General features: G+C 50.6%; 1 protein-coding gene across 2 annotated transcripts in view; it reads left to right on the top strand.

Annotated features, from left to right (window-relative positions):
• The window catches only part of RAD51AP1 (RAD51 associated protein 1), a 55,064-nt gene that overhangs the window by 21,675 nt on the left and 14,968 nt on the right, over positions 1-18,421 (top strand). The window contains exons 4-8 of one of the 2 annotated variants that reach the window (XM_029597288.1): positions 2,129-2,238; positions 6,206-6,292; positions 13,034-13,174; positions 13,620-13,781; positions 13,995-14,144. In XM_029597288.1, the coding sequence (XP_029453148.1) occupies positions 2,129-2,238; positions 6,206-6,292; positions 13,034-13,174; positions 13,620-13,781; positions 13,995-14,144 (650 nt within the window). The remainder of the gene's footprint in view (positions 1-2,128; positions 2,239-6,205; positions 6,293-13,033; positions 13,175-13,619; positions 13,782-13,994; positions 14,145-18,421) is intronic. The other variant, XM_029597289.1, reaches the window with a different exon arrangement.

Below are 18,421 nucleotides of genomic sequence, written 5' to 3'. Positions count from 1 at the left end.
CATGGCCTGGCTTTTGAGAAGAAACGTCTGAAATGGACAGGTTAGCCCGAGGATGTCATCACCACCTTACTGCAGGCCAGAAGAGCATCCATATCCTTGATCTACGTGAGGATTTGGAGGGTTGTCTAGTCCTGGTCTACTGATAAGGAGTGGAACTGATTCATGCTTCGTTTTTAGATATTTTGGCTTTTGTGCAGAAGGGATTGGTTAAAGGACTGGCCTTTAACTCTCTTCAAGTACAGGTGGCAGCTTTAAGCTATCTTTGGGGTAAAGTGCAAGGAGTGTCCCTGGCCGCGTATCTGCATGCGTTTCATTTTCCTCGGGGAGCCAAACATTTGCATCTTCCAGTCCGAAGGATATGTCCTCTTTGCAATCTAAATTTGGTTCTGAGATGCAAGTGCGAGGCTCAGTTTGAACTGTTGAGAAGGGCGACTATAAAGGATTTAACCCTGAAGGAGGTTTTTCTAGTGGCAATTTGTGCGGCCAGAAGGATGTTGAAACTTCAGGTGTTACCGTGTAGAGATCCCTTTCTATAGATTTTGGACTCTGTGGCATTTTAGTCAAACTGTGGAGCATCTGCGCCTCATGCAAAAGAACTTTGGATGTTGGATGTATGGCAGGCATTATTGAGGTATCTCAAGGTCACTAATAGTTTTTGGATGTGGATCATCTTTTTGTGCTTTAGAGTAGTCCAAGGAAAGGGTATAAGGCATCCAAGCTATGATTGCGCGTTGGCTGAAGGAAGCTGTTGCCTCGGCTTACATTTATTTATTTATTTATTTATTTATTTATTTATTTTTAATTTTTATAGACCGAAGTTCTTGTAGGAACTACAAATCAATCCGGTTTACATACAACTTTTAAATGCCCAAGAAGAGTAGGGGGCTTTACATAGAACAATTGAACAATAAAACAGGTAACAATAGAACAATAACAATAATGATGGAACAAATAGAATAGATAACCAATTAAACGTAGTAATATAGTAATAAATATTATATAGAAAATAAATATAAAAGGGATAGAGTAAATGAAGTGTGAATACAGTATAAATACAAAAGATGAAAGAGCTCAAAAATTAAGGTACAGTTGAAAATTTACATTTGTAAGGGTTGTCCTGTACCAGAGGGTTTGAGGGCTTACTCGACTTGCTCTCAAGTGACCAACTGGGCTGAGTATTGTCAAGTGTCACCACAAGAGATTTGTCAGGCAGCTACTTGGAAGTTGTTGCACACTTTTACCAGGCATTTTACCATTGCTTATTTCCATTCTTGGACTATTACAGATCAGTCTGGAGCTCCACCTGTTTGGGAGAGTCCGCTCGTACTGATAGTTTAAATATCATGAAGAATTGTTGAGGGATTTAATGATGATCTCTTTTTGTTGTTGTTGGAAAGGACTTTTTATTTTGCGACTTCACCTTCCCCGTGCTCGTTAAGGTGGATTAGTACTTTAGTGGTTAATGTTTGTTTATTATCATCTTGGCTTGGGTACAGGGACATCCCTGCTGGCAGGGAAGCAAAACCCAGGCTTCTGGACTGATCTGTGGAGTTCCAGAAAAGGAAGTGAGCAGGTAGGAACCAATTTTTCCTTTTAGTGGCTCTGTGGCTTGCCAGAGGAATTTGGTAGTAAGACATGGAAGGGGGGCCTGGGTGCTGGATTACATGTGAGAATCATAGAGGAAGAAATTGCCTACCAGCAGAGGTAGTCCGAGCCAGCGCTATAACAGAATTTGAATCTGAAGGGCAGTGGTAGGGAAAGGGTTGTGAAGCTGAGCAAAAGGCATGAGGATGAGGGTAGCTGGAGATGGTTTAAGTATTGGAATTTTATATTTCCTTCTACCCAAAGAGGTGAAAACAGAGAGGAAGAATCTCAACTGGGCCTACTGGATGGGCCATTTTGGTCATTTACTCTGTTATATCTGCACTACTTCAGTCACAAAATGTGAAATTTTGTCAAGTGACAGATAAGGCAGATGGAAAATGAATCATATTTTCACATTAATCTGTATTTGGTTGGAGCAGGGCTTACCTAACACAGTTCAAAAGAACTTAACTGAAATTTAAAAAAGGAGGTTCTAGGAAATATCAAAAATATGTCACCCAATCTGATTTGTGGTCTATTTTAGGATACCTTTGGATGAAAAACTGTACCGGAGAGACTTAGAAGTTGCATTGGCCCTCTCAGTGCAAGAAAGAGCTGAAGAAACCCCAGCGACACAGGCCTCGCCAGAAACAGGTTCTGCTCTCATGCTGTGCGATTGGGGGGGTTTCCGTGTTTCCTTACAGATAACCCTTTCCCAGCTCTGCATATGTTCTGTGTGCTCCTTCTCTGTCCTAGCTGCTGGTTCCTCTTCATGCTACTTGCATCAAAACCTTCTTAGCTGCTTGATGCTGGGAAGGAATAGAAACAACTGTGGCCAAGTCTGGGCTCCAGATGTGTGGCATTTAGCCCTGTACTCTCTCTGTATTTATAATGCTGTTCTAACAATAAGGAGCATACGTTTTAAAGTACTCTGCTGCAGGAGGGTTGTGCTGGTGAAGGCTCCTAGCCATTCTAGTGTGAGAGGCACCTGTTTTTTGTGTAATTCCCTTCACTTTTGCTTTTCTGCACCATAACACATGGAATGACAGTATCTCATTATTACCCAGACCAATCGCAGATGATGTGGTTTTTCTCCCTTAGCAGCAGATGGAGACAGAGAAGAAAGTCTTCACTGTACAGTAGATACAGAAGATGCTGTGCTATCTGCAGTATCTCAGTATCCTCTGACGCCAGCAGATGGTAGAGGTGTCTAACCTGCAGTCTGAGTTTAAATAGTTCCCAGGGTGTTAGGTCCTGCATTGGGACCATCTCCCTGGTAGAGCAGGGAGTCGGTGAGCCTTGTTTTCGCTGTTGCCTTGCCCAGAAGGGGGGTTTGATAACCAGTGCCTCTGGCTCCCTCGGTTCCTCCCCTCATCTTCCTCTCGCTGGCTGATCCTTCTCTGGCCTTCCTAAGACGTCACCAGGCAGGAAAGTACTTTTTAATTATTTTCTGACAGATTTAGTTTGAGGAAGGCAGCCTCACTTTAAGAAGTTAAAAAAAAAAAATAAAAAATTGGCAGGTACTGATAGGGAGCCTGGCCTAGGTCATGACAGCAGCCTTTGCGTTCCTGGCTTTGAGGAAGCGTTCTTTGGCCTCCTGTCCACTGTGTGGGCTGACCGGGGTCTGGATTTCAGCAGTAGTGTGAGGGAGGATAGTCAGCACAGGTTTGCTAAATTTCTCCCTGTCATTTTGGTACTGCGCTGGGAAAATGGATGCGCTCGCTGAGTATGGGAAGTGGGGTGCAGTCAGCGGGAACCGCATTGGCGTGCTGACTGAAATTCTTGCCGCGCAGAGATACGAAGCGCTTCTGCACCAGACGCCTGCCTTTTCCTTCTGCCTTGGATCGCGTGGCAGCACAGGAGATTTTATGGCGCCTCAAGCCAAAATGGCAGCCTGCTGCGCGGGTGGTGCGTGCGGACAGGCGCTAGACGCGGCCTCCCTTTGTGCAGCCTGCTCCTCTGGGATGGAGGGCTCTTCTTCAGGCGGACGCCTTGAAAAGCAGAGCCTCCGTCGGGACTGGTGTCCCCCCTCCCCCCATGGGGGGGGGGGTGCCTCGCACTGCGGATCGCGTGAGGAGGATTCCCCCCGGTTTGGCCCCCGTGGAGGAGGATCCCTCTTTTGGGGATGACTTGCCGGTGCCTAATGCTCCTCCAGTGGGGGAGGAGGGACCGGGAGAGTTCTCACCGGAGTTTATATTCCTGATCCACCAGGCCTTCCTAGCTAGAAAACAAGCTGCGCACAAGAGACCCAGGCGACCGGTTGATCTGTCGGAACCGCCTTTTAAGAGGGGGAGGCCCGCGGAACCCCAGCAGTGTTTGGGGGAACAGCCTTGCTCTGGGGAGGACGGTTCCCGGGGGCCACAGGGACTAGTGCCTGGCTCGGGAGCAGTGTCGAGCCCGGGGGTGGTCCCGGGACCGGTTCCTGATCTGGGAGACGTATCTCAGGACGACCCGGATGCGGACGAGCTCCTGGCTGCGGAGGGAGACGATCCCAGCGTTGTCCGTTAGTTTAAACGGGACGCACTGCGGCCGCTTATTCCCCAGGTTTTGGAGGTCCTGGGTCTTAAGGTTTCTCAGGAGGAGTCTGATAGTGAAAGGGGTTAATCCGGTGCTCGATAGGATTCGGGGACAAACAACATCCTTTCCCCTGCCTAAGAAGGTCCGCACGACGACCGGCTACTTCTATGGCCTATGTTAGAGTCTGGAAGCTTTTTGAGGCGCGGTGCCTCCAGCGCTCCTTGGATCCGTTATCAGTGGATGTCCCCCGGTGCTGGATTTCCTTCAGCAGGGGCTAGCTAAGGGTTTAGCATTTAATTCCCTTCGGGTCCAGGTAGCGGCCTTAGGTGCCTTAAGAGGCAGGTTTCACGGTTGTTCGCTAGCGGCTCACCCGGATATTGCACGGTTTCTCGAAGGGGTCAAACATTTGCGCCCTCCTGCTTGCCCTATGTGTCCGGATTGGAAGTTGAATCTAGTACTTCGTGTGCTTTGTGGAGCCCCTTTTGAGCCATTACGCAGGGCTTCGGTTAAAGATTTGACTTTAAAAATCATTTTTCTGGCGGCCATTTGTTCTGCTCGATGGATTTCAGAATTATAGGTGTTGTCATGTCTCAATCCTTTGCTTCGGATAAACAACAATAGAGTTTCACTGCGCACGGTGCCGTCCTTCGTCCCCAAGGTTGTTTCTGCCTTTCATGTTAATCAAATGGTGGATCTCCCGGGCTTTCCACAGTGGTCCTGGGATTCTCCTCAAGAAAAGCATCTTCTAGACGTATGGTGCACTCTGTTGTACTATCTGGAGGTTACCAATGACTTCCGATGAACAGATCTGCTGAATAGGATGAACAGATCATCTGTTCATCCTATTCAGCAGGCCCAAGAAGGGTGGATTAAAGAAGCCGTCTGGTCGGCATACATTGTCCGAGGGCGTCAAGCACCCTTGGGTCTGAGAGCTCATTCCACCAGGGCCCAGGCTACTTCCTGGGCAGAGTGTCAGCTTCTGTCGCCTCAGGAAATCTGTAGGGCGGAGGTTTGGTCCATACTTCACACTTTCACTAAGCATTATCGGCTGGACATTAAAGCTAGGTTGTTTTGCTGTTTTCTACGAGCTCCTTTTGCAGAGGTTCTTGATGGAGCAGATTATATTTTTCATGGGGGCAAATGGGTTGTCCGTTATGTTTGGGTTCCAACCCTCTTCGCCCATTAGTTCTGTTAGTATGGGCTTGGGTACAGGCCAATACAGAGGGACTGCGGGTGGCACTCTCGTATATGTGGCAGTGCCCAAAGTTTTGCTCTCTGACTCCACCTGCGGGTAGGGATGCACAACCCACTGGTCTGGACTGATCTGTGGTATTACAGGAACGAAAATTAGCAGGTAAGAACCAATTTTCATTTATTTATCTATTCGTTTAATGTTGTAATGTAATTAATATTTTATGAATGTTAATTCTTGGAAGCCGCTATGAACAATCAAATGGAATGTGAGGTTTATAAGATTTGAATATATAAATAAATAAACCTGTCCCCGATACTAGATCCAGGCCAGCCCCTGGCAGCTTGGAAATGAAAACAAGAAAATCCTTATGCAGCAGCAGGAAATAGAAAATAAAAAAAAAGAAAGTAGAAATGAAGAATTATTCAGAAAGGAATATAAAATAAAACAAACATATAATACTATTGTTTTGATCCATGAAACGCTTGCACCTTGAGTACTGTATGTGGTTCTGGTTGCCCCATTTCAAAAAAGATGTAATGGACCTAGTAAAGGTACAGAGAAGGGTGACTAAAATGATAAAGAGAATGGAACGGCTCTGCTTGGAGATGAGATGGCTGGGAGGAGATATGATAAGGTCTATAAAATCATGACTGGGTTTGAACAGGTAAATAGGGAGCAGTTATTTATCTTTTCCACTAGTACTAGGACTAGGGGACACTTCGGAAAGCTAATAGCACTTTTAAAGCAAATCAGAAAGCGTTTTTTCATGCAGCACATAATTAAAATGGCTGCATCTACAGCAAAAGCATGGCTTGCATTATCTGTGGTTCATTCATCGTCTACCGAGTTTATAGAAGCAATAAACTCCATCTTATCCATGGGTGTTCACTGTAGTGCTTTGTTTGGCAGTGGTTGAAGAGTGCCCATCACCTGAGGATGGCAGCATGGATGACCTGCCCCCCCTTTCCAGCTGCAGTGTAGACGGCAGTGTCCTGGGTAAGTTCTTGATGCTCTTGAAGGGTTGTTTCTCCGTAAGTGACACAGACCCAGCTTTACCAGCCTCATTCAGCTGCATGTCACCTAAGTGTATCGCTCTGAACTGCAGCAAAGCTTTGGGCCAGCACACTCGTGGAATTACCATTGTTTCAACAGAATGTTACGTTTAGTTTAACCAGATTTTTTGAGCTGTTGTTCCCTGTACGTACCCGGATCAGTCCAGACAGCTGGGTTTTGCCTCCAACCCAGCAGATGGAGACAGAGAAATTTTGACTGACTCTGCCACTTCACCCGAGGTGCCTCCTGCAGTCTGTCAGTATTTATCTGTCTCCAGCAGATGGTGGAGGTGCAAAATCCTGCAGTCTGAGATTTAAAAAAAACAAAAAAAAAGATAGAAAGTAAAGGAAGAAGTTTTCTTCAAACAGCCTCCCAGGGGGGTAGTTAGGTCCTGGTGGGACTATCCCCCCTGGTATGTAAGGCAGGAGAGCTGATGGTCGGAGATTTCTCTTCAGCTCCTGGAGCCTAGCCGCCATTCAGGGTGACTCCGGGGGACCCAGTTCACTCACCCTGTTGGGATCCACTTGAGCCTGCTGCCTTCTCAGGGAAGTTTTCTTGCTCTGTTTAAAAAAAAAAAAAGAGGTGTGTTTTTTTTTTCCCTTCTAGCACTGCCGGCACTTTCAGGCATGGCCCGAGTTTTTCCTTTTGCTGCGGCGGCTCTCCAACCTCCCCCCTCCCCCCTCCCTTGGGGTGAATTTCCTTCTGCCGCCATCATGCTGCGTGGAACTGCGGGCAGGGCCTGCAGTGACGCGCATGGCTGTCGCGCAATGGATTCTGCACTCAATGTCTCCCTGAGGGGGGAGGGGCCTCATCGAGCGCTGCTGCAGAGGAGAAAGTGAGAAATCCCCACGAGCCTGGGAGGCTCTCAGTGTCGAGACAGCCTCTGGCAGATCCCTTCCCGCTGAGCTCGGAAACAGAGGCCATTTTGTCAATGTTCAGGTCTGCTGCGGGGGCGGGAGGAGGGGGATTTCCCGCCTCCATTATTGTCGCAGACTAGGGCCTCTGGTAGGGACCATATCGATCAGAAAACTGCTGAGCCAGGCGAAGGAGAGCCTGGAGAGGTTTCTGACTCCTCCTCAGATTTTGTGCGGCTGTTACAGAAGGTGTTTAAGGCAGGCAGGTCAGCCAAGCGGCACCGGGGCAAGGCTGTAAAGCATACCAGGGCCCCAGTCAAGCCCAGGGACCCAAAAGCCAAGCGGCTGCTGAGGTCTTCCCCACTCTTACAGGCGGCAGACACCTCTTCAGAGGGCACACGAGAGGATGATTTGCAGGGGCAGGACCCTTGGGGCAGACTCGGGGCTGGATCCTCAGGGTCCAGACCAGGATTCTTCACAGGCATCTACCGTCAAAAGTGATGATCCCAAAGTGGTCTGGCTGTTCTGCAGGGAGGAACTAAGCCCGCTAATACCTACAGTCTTGGAGGAGCTGGGTATTGACGCTCCTCCTGAGAGCTCGGAGTTAGGAGCAGTGAACCCAGATATGGTGGGGCTTCGGGGTCCTACCAGGGCTTTTTCATTCCATCTGTCTGTGACCGCTTTGCTTTTCCAGGAGTGGGATACTCCGGACACGGGGCTGAAGGTCACGTGAGCCATGGACAAGTTGTGGGTGTTATCAGACAACCCAACCACGGTGACTTACATCAATTGTCAAGGCAGGACCAAGAGCAGGGCAGTAGCCCAGGAAGCTCGGGAGTTGGTCACCTGGGTCAAGCTACATCTGGAGAGATTGGCAGCATCCCACATCGCAGGCGTCAACAGTTTTGCAGGCGGATTTTTTGAGCTGTCATCAGTTGGAACCCGGGGAATGGGAATTATTGGACGAAGTGTCTGCGCTCGGAGCCTGGGCTGCTACGTGTAGCAGTTTTATGTTGCGAGCAGGTCTGTGCTGGGTTCAGCAATTACAGATGGACAGGACCTTGTCACCCGCGGAGTCCATACAGGCTGAGCGGTTGGAAGCTGTTGTGGCCTATAGTGCAGATGCGCTCTATGACCTTCTCCATACTTCTTAGAGGTCCATAGTAGCGGCAGGGTCAGCTCGGAGACTCCTCTGTTTGAGGAATTGGGCGGCAGATATTTCTTCCAAGACAAGCTTGGTTCGCAGCCCTTTAAAGGGAAGTGGCTCTTCGGGAAGGACTTAGAAGAAATGATCAAGTCCCTTGGGGAGAATAAGGTGCATAAGCTCCCAGAGGACAAACTAAAAGCTAGAAACTATTTCCGCGAGAGGGAAAAGCGACGATTCAGATCCTCCAGATCTTTCAGGGTCCTTTTCACGTCAATATGCCGGCAGGCAGCATTCATGGAACCGGTCCTTTCGTGGACTCCGGCCTGGGCGAGATGGCTCTTCCCAGGGGCAGGGCGAAGTCAAATCCCCCCAATGAGGCAAGGCTGGCTCACTCCTCAGTGCCAGCGAGGGGGGGGGGGGGGCGATTGGCTCTTTTCTGTGAGGAGTGGTTCAAGATGACGTCAGACCAATGGTCTTAAGTGTCATAGAAAAAGGCTACACTTTAGAATTTGCTCGGCCTCTAAGAGATTGTTTTCTGGTTTCCCCGTGCTCTTACGCGCAGTTGAAGGTGGCAGTTTGGGACACCGTCCTCTGCCTCCAAGAGCTGGGAGCCATCGTGACGGAGCCTCCGGGAGAGTGAAGGCATGGTTGTTACTCCATCTATTTTGTGGTACTGAAAAAGGAAGGTGCCTTCCATCCCATTCTGGATTTAAAGAAGATAAACAGACTCTGAGAATCCCCCGCTTTTGTATGGAGACTCTGCAGTCCGTCATTTGCATCGATACACAGAGGGGAGTATCTGCCTCTTTGGACCTGACAGAAGCATACCTGCACATCGGGATGCGGCGCGATCACCAGAAATATTTGAGGTTCATGGTTCTAGGAGAGCATTACTAGTTTTGCGCCCTGCCTTTCAGATTGGCGACGGCTCCTAGGACCTTTACCAAAGTCAAAGTCATGGTGGCGGCAGCTTTCCGGAAGGAAGGGGTCCTGGTCCTACTTGGACGACTGGCTGATTCGAGTGAAATCTGAGTTCTCGTGTTGGGGAGCAGTGGATCGGGTCCTCCAGCGCTTGAAGGCGTTGGGTTGGGTAGTCAACCGGGCCAAAAGTCACTTGATTCCTTCCCAATCGTTGGAGTTCCTGGGGCCACGGTTTGACCCGAGCATGGGGAAGGTCTTCCTCACCAAGGAGAGGATTGTCAAGTTGCAAGCTCAGGATCGATTGCTGTTAGACAAGACATCACCCCGAGTGTGGGACTATTTGCAAGTGCTTGGATCTATGGCTTCCACCTTGGAGTTGGTACCATGGGCGTTTGCTCATATGAGGCCTCCTCAGTCCGCCTTACTATCCTGTTGGGATCCGATGTCTGAGCGTTTTCATTTGCCTCTCCCCTTCCCGGAATCAGCAAGGACCAGCCTGCAGTGGTGGCTTCAGCCAGACAAGTTGCGGAGAGGAGTAAACCTGGATATCCCGTCTTGGACAATTGTTACCACGGATGCCAGCCTCTCCGGTTGGGGAGCAGTCTGTCAGGAGAAATCGGTGTAGGGCCGGTGGTCTTCGGAGGAGGCCTCATGGTCGATCAACTGGTTGGAGGCCAGAGCACTGCGCCTGGCTGACCAGGCCCTCCTGTCACTGCTCAGGGGAAGGCCAGTGAGGGTGTTATCAGACAACGCAACCACGGTGACTTACATCAATTGTCAAGGCAGGACCAAGAGCAGGGCAGTAGCCCAGGAAGCTTGGGAATTGGTCACCTGGGTCAAGCTACATCTAGAGAGATTGGCAGCATCCCACATCGCAGGCGTCAACAGTTTGCAGGCGGATATTTTGAGCTGTCATCAGTTGGATCCCGGGGAGTGGGAATTATTGGACGAAGTGTTTCCTTTCATTTGTCTCAGGTGGGCTACTCCTCGTGTGGACCTGATGGTGATGTTTTGCAACGTTCAAGCCCTTCGTTTCTTCAGCAGACGGAGTAAGACAAGCGCAGAAGGGGTGGATGCCCTGGTTCTGCCCTGGCCAGTGCATGTTCTTCTGTATGTCTTCCCGCCATGGCCATTAATAGGCAAGGTCATGCGCCGCATAGAAATACAGCCAGGCGAGGTGGTACTCGTGGAACCGGAGTGGCCGAGACGTCTGTAGTTTGCAGATCTGATCAACCTAGCGGTGGACGGTCCCCTGAGGTTAGGGCACCTGCCGAATCTCTTGCATCAAGGCCCTGTTTGTTTCGATCAGGCAGATCACTTTTGTCTAGTGGCTTGGCTTTTAAGAGGGAGCGTTTGCGAAATAAGGGTTATTCGGATGGTGTGGTAGCTACCCTGTTCTAGTCCAGGAAGACCTCCATTTCGTTGGCGTATGTCAGCATGTGGGGAATTTTTGAGTCTTGGTGCCTTGAGCACAAAGTGGATCCTCTTCGGGACTCTGTGGGGTATGTCTTGTCCTTTTTGCAGGTTGGCCTTGTTAAGGGTTTATCCTTTAATTCCCTGAGAGTTCAGATGCCGACCCTAGGTTGTTTTCGTGGCAAAGTGTGAGGAGTTGCCTTGTCGGCACATCCGCATGTAGTACGTTTTCTCCGGGGAGCGAAACATTTGTGACCTCTGGTTCGGAATCCTTGTACTTCCTGGAGTCTTAATGTCGTCCTGAAAGCTATGTTACGTCTCTGTTTGAGCCTTTGAAGCGGGTGATGTTGAAAAATCTTACTTTCAAAGTGATCTTTCTGGTGGCGATATCTTCTGCCAGACGGGTGTCTGAGCTTCAGGCCTTATCCTGCAGGGAGCCCTTTTCGTGAATTACGGGCTCAGGAGTGTCCTTAAGAACAGTTTCCTCGTTTCTGCCTAAGGTGGTATCGACTTTTCATTTAAATCAGTCTGTGGAGCTGCCATCCTTCCCAGACGTGGTTCCTTCCACTCCTCAGTCCAAAGAGTTGCGGAAGTTGGATGTGAAGAGGGCTCTCTTGCATTACTTAGAGGTGACAAACAGTTTCCGCTTGTCTGATCATCTTTTTGTTCTATGGAGTGGCCTTAGACGGGGGCATAAAGCCTCCAGGGCTACTATTGTGCGGTGGTTGAAGGAGGCCATTAACTCGGCATACATGACTCAGGGTCGTCCAGTGCTGTCCGGTCTTCAGGCGCATTCTACCCGTTCACAAGCGGCCTCTTGGGCCAAATGCCAGCAGGTTTTGCCGCAAGAAATCTGTAGAGTGGCTACTTGGAAATCTTTACATGCTTTTGCCAGGCATTACCGTTTAGATGTCCAGGTTCCAGAGCTTGGCGGTTTTGGCAAAATTGTACTCCGAGCAGGACTCTCGCGGTCCCACCCACTGTAGGGAAGCATTGGTACATCCCAGCTGTCTGGACTGATCCGGGTACGTACAGGGAAAGGAAAATTGGTTATTGCCTGCTAATTTTCGTTCTTGTAGTACCACGGATCAGTCCAGACGCCCGCCCAGTTTGGGAAGGGGGTATTGGAGAGTCCACTCGGTTGCCTTTTTTTCTCTGCAGAATCACTTGTTGTTTTCCTATGAAAAATGGCTCAGGTTCTTGTTACTCCTATTCAGGGTTTGGTGCAGGCAACGTTTGCTTCTTGTAAAATAGTTCAGTCTGTTTTTAAAGGTTTTTGCATCTGGCTTGAGTACAGTCCAATACTGACAGACTGCAGGTGGCACCTCGGGTTAAGTGGCAGAGTCAGTCAAAATTTCTCTGTCTCCATCTGCTGGACAGGAGGCTCAACCCATGGTCTGGACTGATCCGTGGTACTACAGGAATGAAAATTAGCAGGTAAGAACCAATTTTTTCTCTACATTCACAAAACAAACGTGAGTCAGAAACAACTAGCTATTGCTCCCTTACCTTTTATGAGCACCAAATTCACTAGAAAAAAATCAAAATAATAAAAATGGGGGCTTTGGACGCAAATGATCTGGCAGTATACTTGTAGCCACAAAGCAGAGCTGGAAACTGGTATCATAAAACACCTGTTTTACTACTCTGTGGTGGACTTGTCAAAGCCTCAAACTAGTGAACACGCATCATATATCAGTAATTGTGAAATGCAAATAAAACTTTAAATGCGGTAAATCAACTTGAGCATCACTTAGCTGAAGGCAATGCGAGCTTATAGCGAATGAAAACGCTGACACACAGCAGCTTTGGTGTTCTAAAGAACTGCCCGGCACTGGTGGTGGTTTGGCGCAAACGCCTGCATCGGGAGTGATGTAAGCCATCAGCGTGTCTCTGCTCGTCTGCCTTAAGCTAAGTGCTGCTCAAGTCGATTTGCTTTGAGTTTACCACATTTGAAGTTTTATTTACATTTCAAAACTGTACTTAAGAAATCCTCTGTATCGTTGCACAGTTACTGGTATCTGATTATACAGTTCCCTGCGTGTACACCAGTCTGAGGCTTTGCCAAGCCAGCGAAACGGGTTTATGAAACCATTTTTCAAAGTTATTCCCACTTGTTCTGCTTTGTGACTATTTAATCTAAGGATTGGGCACAGTAGTTTTTTGGGGTTTGTTTTGGTGAGCAGAATACTTGTAGCACCTGCACAACAAATCCTTTATAAGGGAGAAGGCTGAAGTCACAGGGTTTTTATTTCGTAATAGTTGAATAGACAGATGCATAAGAAGATAGAACCACATGCCCCATGTGTATCCCAGATGTTCCCTGACTCCTGATTCTGTGCCCTGCAGGGTTAGATAAGATCACAGATGTACCAGATGACCATAAAAATGGTCGCAGGCAGAGAACAAGCACATCTAGAGCCCTGTCAGAACCCCGAAAGCAGCCGGTGGACGAGAGCAGTGATGAAGAGGAACCAGACTCTGCATCCAGTAAGTCTCTCTTTTTCTTTGATCATAACAGAAAGGATATTTCTAGTGACCTCAGGTGGTTGTGTGCTACATCCAGGCAGGATCCACTGGACCTAAAGCAACCCAGACAGATAAGTGTCTAACCTACCCTCAAACCTCCACTGACACAGTCCTCCTAAGATAATTTGATCTAGCGATCGATAAAGCTCTTCCTCATGTTTGTAAAACATGAGGAAGAGCCCATTTCTGCCCAGAGGAAGTGGCAGATGTCACCATGGCTCCTATGCCCTTTCCTTTTTAGCTCTGTAGCAGGGAGAGGGTCTGGTTGGTGGCACATGTGTGTGCGGGTCGTTTTGTTGCTCGCTGTTAGGAAAGCATTCCCCTGTTGTTTTGTCTGAATTTGGTTTGCCCGCAGGGGTTAATAGCCTTGGCTTGTAAAACTGTGCTCTCTCCGCATTGCTTCTAGACGAAGCCTCGGAGAGCGAGTCCAACTTCAGTGAGGAAGATAAAGAGTTTTCTTTAAAACGGGAGAAGAAAGCTAAAGGAAACATGAAGGCTGACAGCAAGCTAAAGGTCACGGTAGAAGAGAAAAAGAAGAAATCTCCCAAAAGCAGAAGGAAAGCTACAGGTATAGCCCAGAGCTGCGTGCACGCCCTCCCAGTTTTCTCCTTTCCTTGGCATTTCCATCCTGCGATAGTTTTCATTTCTTTGTTTGTATCGGCTTACGATAAAAGGCTGACACGTTGAGCATCCCCCGTGACTGAGGTAGTGTTCCCAAAAACGGACCTTTCCTTTCACACTTCGTATTCAGAAGCTCATATTCCTTTATTTTTTTCCACAGTGACTCCCATAGCTTCTGCTCCATTGTCCGTCAAAACCAAATCTCTTCCACCCGCGAAGAAGACTCCCGCCTCTCCAGAAGCAGCTGGGAGACCCTTGCAAACACTTAACCCTCTCTCCGGCACCAGGCAAACCATGTGGACCCCTCCAGGTGGGTGTTTGCCGCTCGCCTTTCCACACTGTGGGACTGAGCTCACCTCTGCTCCCCTGTCACCTCATAGGGGGGGCTCATCTCAATGCAGCAAACAATTTGAGGAGAATAAAGCTTGTGGCTCTTAGCCAAAAAAGAATGTGAATTATCAGATTTAAAGCATACTAGAAAATCACAGGAATCACTGTTGCTTTTATTTTAAATTTGCTTTTTAAAATCTGTGGAGCAGAGACCGTGTGGCTTTTCTTCACACTGGGTTCACCGTCTCAGCAAAGCTTTGTTGCCCATGGTGACACAAGAGCTCAGGCGTGACATGAACTGACCGGGACACGTCTCAAGGCTGAGTATGCAGAGTGAAGCAGCGATAGTACTGACATGGTAATGACAATAGGAAAAGATCAAATAGCCCATCCAGTCTGCCCAGCAAGTTTCTTATGGTAACAACCTCTGCTCCGTGCAGGTTGCCCCCATGCATTTTGTTAAGGGCAGTAACTGCCGCTCCGTGCAGGTTGCCCCCATGCATTTTGTCAAGGGCAGTAACTGCCGCTCCGCACAGGTTGCCCCCATGCATTTTGTTAAGGGTAATGCTGAAATGCAGCAGAACCTGGTATGTGAGGAGTCTAAAACAGCTACATAATGAGGCCTGCCCTGGAGGTGTGGGAATGGACAGGGTGAACATCTGCAGGTGGCTGACAGAGAAGGAAACGGGGTATTACTGGATCCACCGAAGGCTAGTAAACCGTACGTGTATGCACTTAAGCTGGAATGAATTATGTGGGGGAATAGCTGTTTTTCCCTGTACGTACCAGGATCAGTCCAGACGGTGGGTTATGTCCCCCATCCAGCAGATGGAGACAGAACAGACTTCGAAGGGTGTTAGCATATAAGCCAGGGCACCCTCTGCAGGAGCTCAGTATCTTTCTGACTCCAGCAGATGAGAGTAGGGGAACCCGTTGCTTCCCCAGTGTATTCAGGGATTAAGTTCTCTCATTTCTTCTCTTTCCTTTTTACGTCTATTGCAGTTTGGATCAAGTTAGTTTAAAAAAAAAAAAAAAAAGGTGTCCAATTTTTGGGGAGGCGTGGCTTGCAGGCTAAGCTGCCTCTTTCTCTCTCCTCCTCCTTCTCTGGCCTCTGGGGGTAAGTTTGTTCATTTCCTTCGGTTCTGGTTTCCTTTTTAGGTTTGTTTTTCAGTCAGCGGCTGCCTTTCTCTGGCGGAATAGGTGGAAGCTGGTGGTGCCAGCCTCTCCACACGGTGCCGACGACTGCCTCACGGCCCCGAGATGAAATTTTCCCCGGGGCCGCTGCAGCAGGGAGGGGTGATTCCCCTGCTGCCGTCCGGGGCGTTTGCGGGCAGTGCAGGCTTGATTGGCCCCCCCGTGGCACCTCTCAGTTTTCTCGGCCCCCCCCCCCCCCCCCCCCGCCCACGGCCTTTCATCTCCTCCCCCGGCGGCCATCATGCCTCGGCCATCCCGGTGTTCGGCCTGTGGCGAGCCGGGGTTGAGGATTTCACGCGAGGGGATTTGTGCAAGGTGCCTCCCCGGCGGGGAAGGCACCTCGGAGCCGGTCAGCACATTTTCTTTTTCCCCCTCAGCGCGGCCCGGCGGCGCGGGCTGGCCCCTTCGCCGCCTTTGGCGGGAACGGTGGCCATTTTGGATTCGCGGCACGGCGATTCTCCAGTGTCAGAGGAGGAGGGAAGGGATTCTCGGGGTGCCTCTCCCCCGATTTTGTTGCCGGTAAAGACCTTCCCTGGCCAGGTCTCTTCAGCTGCCTCCGTTTCTGGCCCCCCCGCGGGCATGCCGATTTTTTCGCCGGACTTCATTCTGCTTATGCACAATGCATATTTACAGTGGCTGGAGGCCCCCAGTGTGCCGCCTCCGGGTCCAACCCCCCCCCCCCCCCCCCGCAAAAACATCGCGCTTCATGGCTGCGCCGCAGGGCACCCCTGACTCGGCGGGTGCGGTACCTGGGGCTCCCCGAGGAGCCTCCAGGGTCCATTTTGCTCCTGGAGGGGCGGGCGCCTCCCTGGATCGGGGGGATCCCCCTGTTCTTCCGGACACTGCTCCTTCAGACACTCAGCCGGATGGTGATGACCCGCGAGCGCTCCGCATCTTCCGGAGGGAGGAGTTAGACGACCTGATCCCTCAGATCCTCGAGGAACTGGACCTGGATCCTCCTCCAGACCCACCGTCGCCGGTTGCCCCAGTCGTCTCTTTGTCTTCCAAGAAGGGGGACCCAGTCCTGGCCGCCTTGCGTCCGCTATCCCGGGCGTTCCCTACGCATTCCTCCTTTTTGCAGATCCTGGCTAGGGAATGGGACACTCCTGAATCCTCTTTGAAGGTCAGCAGGGCGATGGATAAGCTGTATCCGCTCCCGGAGGATTTCCTGGAGTTAATCAAGGTACCGAAGGTGGACTCTGCGGTCACCAAGAGGGCAACTATCCCAGTTACGGGCGGCACTGCACTGCGGGGCACCCAGGACCGCAAGTTGGAAATCTTCCTTAAGAGAGTTTTTGAAGTCTCGGCTCTAGGTATGCGCACGGCCATGTGTAGCTCTCTCGCGCAGAGGGCAAGTCTTCGCTGGGTTCAGCAACTTCTTACTTCACAAGACCTGCCACCCGAGGAAGCCGCCCAGACTCATCGTTTGGAGTCCGCCATAGCATACGGGGTGGATGCCTTGTATGACCTGTTCAGGGTACTGGCAAGGTCCATGGTTTCGGTAGTCGCGGCGAGACGTCTCCTGTGGCTCCGTAACTGGGCGGCGGATGCTTCTTCCAAGTCCAGCCTGGGCTCTCTCCCCTTCAAGGGCAAGTTCCTTTTTGGTGAGGATCTAGATCAGATCATCAAGTCCTTGGGGGAGAACGCGGTCCACCGCTTGCCTGAGGACAGACAGCGTACCATCCGGTCTTTTACCGCTTCTCGGACACGGGCCAGGGCCCAGTGTCGCTACCGGAGTTACAGGCAGACGGGACCACGGACGCCCTCTTCCAGATCTCAGTCCTGGCCCCGGTCCTTTCGTGGGCGCAGACCCGCTCAGGAGGGGTTGGGTCAGGGGAACCCCCCCAAATCCACTCAATGATGCCAGGATCGTCCACTCCTCCACCCCCAGGATCGGGGGTCGACTCTCTCTCACTTCTACGAGGAGTGGGCTCACATCACCTCAGACCAGTGGGTCCTGGATATCCTAAGGAACAGCTACGCCTTGGAGTTTGTCCGCCCCCCCCGAGGGACAGGTTCCTCTTTTCCCCCTGTGGGTCGGACTTCAAGAGACGGGCGGTACAACAGACTTTGGACTGGTTGCAGAATATAGGGGCCATTTTTCCCATCCCCTTCGGCGATGTGGGCTCGGGCCATTATTCCATCTACTTCGTCGTGCCCAAAAAGGACGGCTCCTACTGCCCAATTCTGGACCTCAAGGAGGTCAACAAGTCTCTCCGGGTCCTCCGGTTCCGCATAGAGACACTACGCTCAGTCATCGCGGCAGTGCATCAGGGGGAGTTCCTCACCTCTCTGGATTTGACAGAGGCCTATCTCCACATACCCATTCTCCCGGCTCACCGGCAGTTTCTCCGTTTCAAGATCCTGGATCAACACTTTCAGTTCCATGCTCTCCCCTTAGGGCTGGCGACCGCTCCTCATACGTTCACGAAGGTCATGGTGGTAGTGGCAGCAGACCTGAGGAGAGAGGGCATTCGCGTCCACCCCTACTTAGACGACTGGCTGATACGGGCGAAGTCGTTTGTCCAAGGACAGTCGGCAGTCGCCAGGGTGGCTCAACTTCTCCGTTCCCTGGGCTGGGTCGTGAATTTCGCCAAGAGTTCCCTCGTCCCTTCCCAGCACTTGGACTTCTTGGGAGAGCAGTTCGATACGCGTCAGGGCAAGGTCTTCTTACGTCCTGACAAGGCCCAATCCTTACGGGACCACATAAGACGTTTTACTGCATTACCAGCACCCACCTCCTGGGACTATCTTCAGCTCCTGGGCGTCATGGCCTCCACCATCGACCTCGTGCCCTGGGCTTTCGTGCACCTTCGTCCTCTTCAGGCGGCTCTGCTTTCTCGCTGGAAACCAGTCTCGCAGGATTATCAGAAGGTGCTCCCTCTCCCGCAGGTTGCCAGGGACAGCCTGCGGTGGTGGTTGGATCTGAGGTATCTAGCCCGAGGCATCTCCCTCGAGGTTCTCAACTGGGTGGTGGTCACCACCGATGCCAGTCTCTCCGGATGGGGGGCAGTATGCGAACAGAGCTCGGCGCAGGGGACGTGGACGAAGGCACAAGCGTCG

Source organism: Rhinatrema bivittatum, chromosome 4 (assembly GCF_901001135.1).
Source record: "Rhinatrema bivittatum chromosome 4, aRhiBiv1.1, whole genome shotgun sequence".
Taxonomy (NCBI): Eukaryota; Metazoa; Chordata; class Amphibia; order Gymnophiona; family Rhinatrematidae; genus Rhinatrema; species Rhinatrema bivittatum.
The sequence above is the reverse complement of the archived record's forward strand: the minus strand, read 5'-3'. Positions and strand labels throughout refer to the sequence as shown.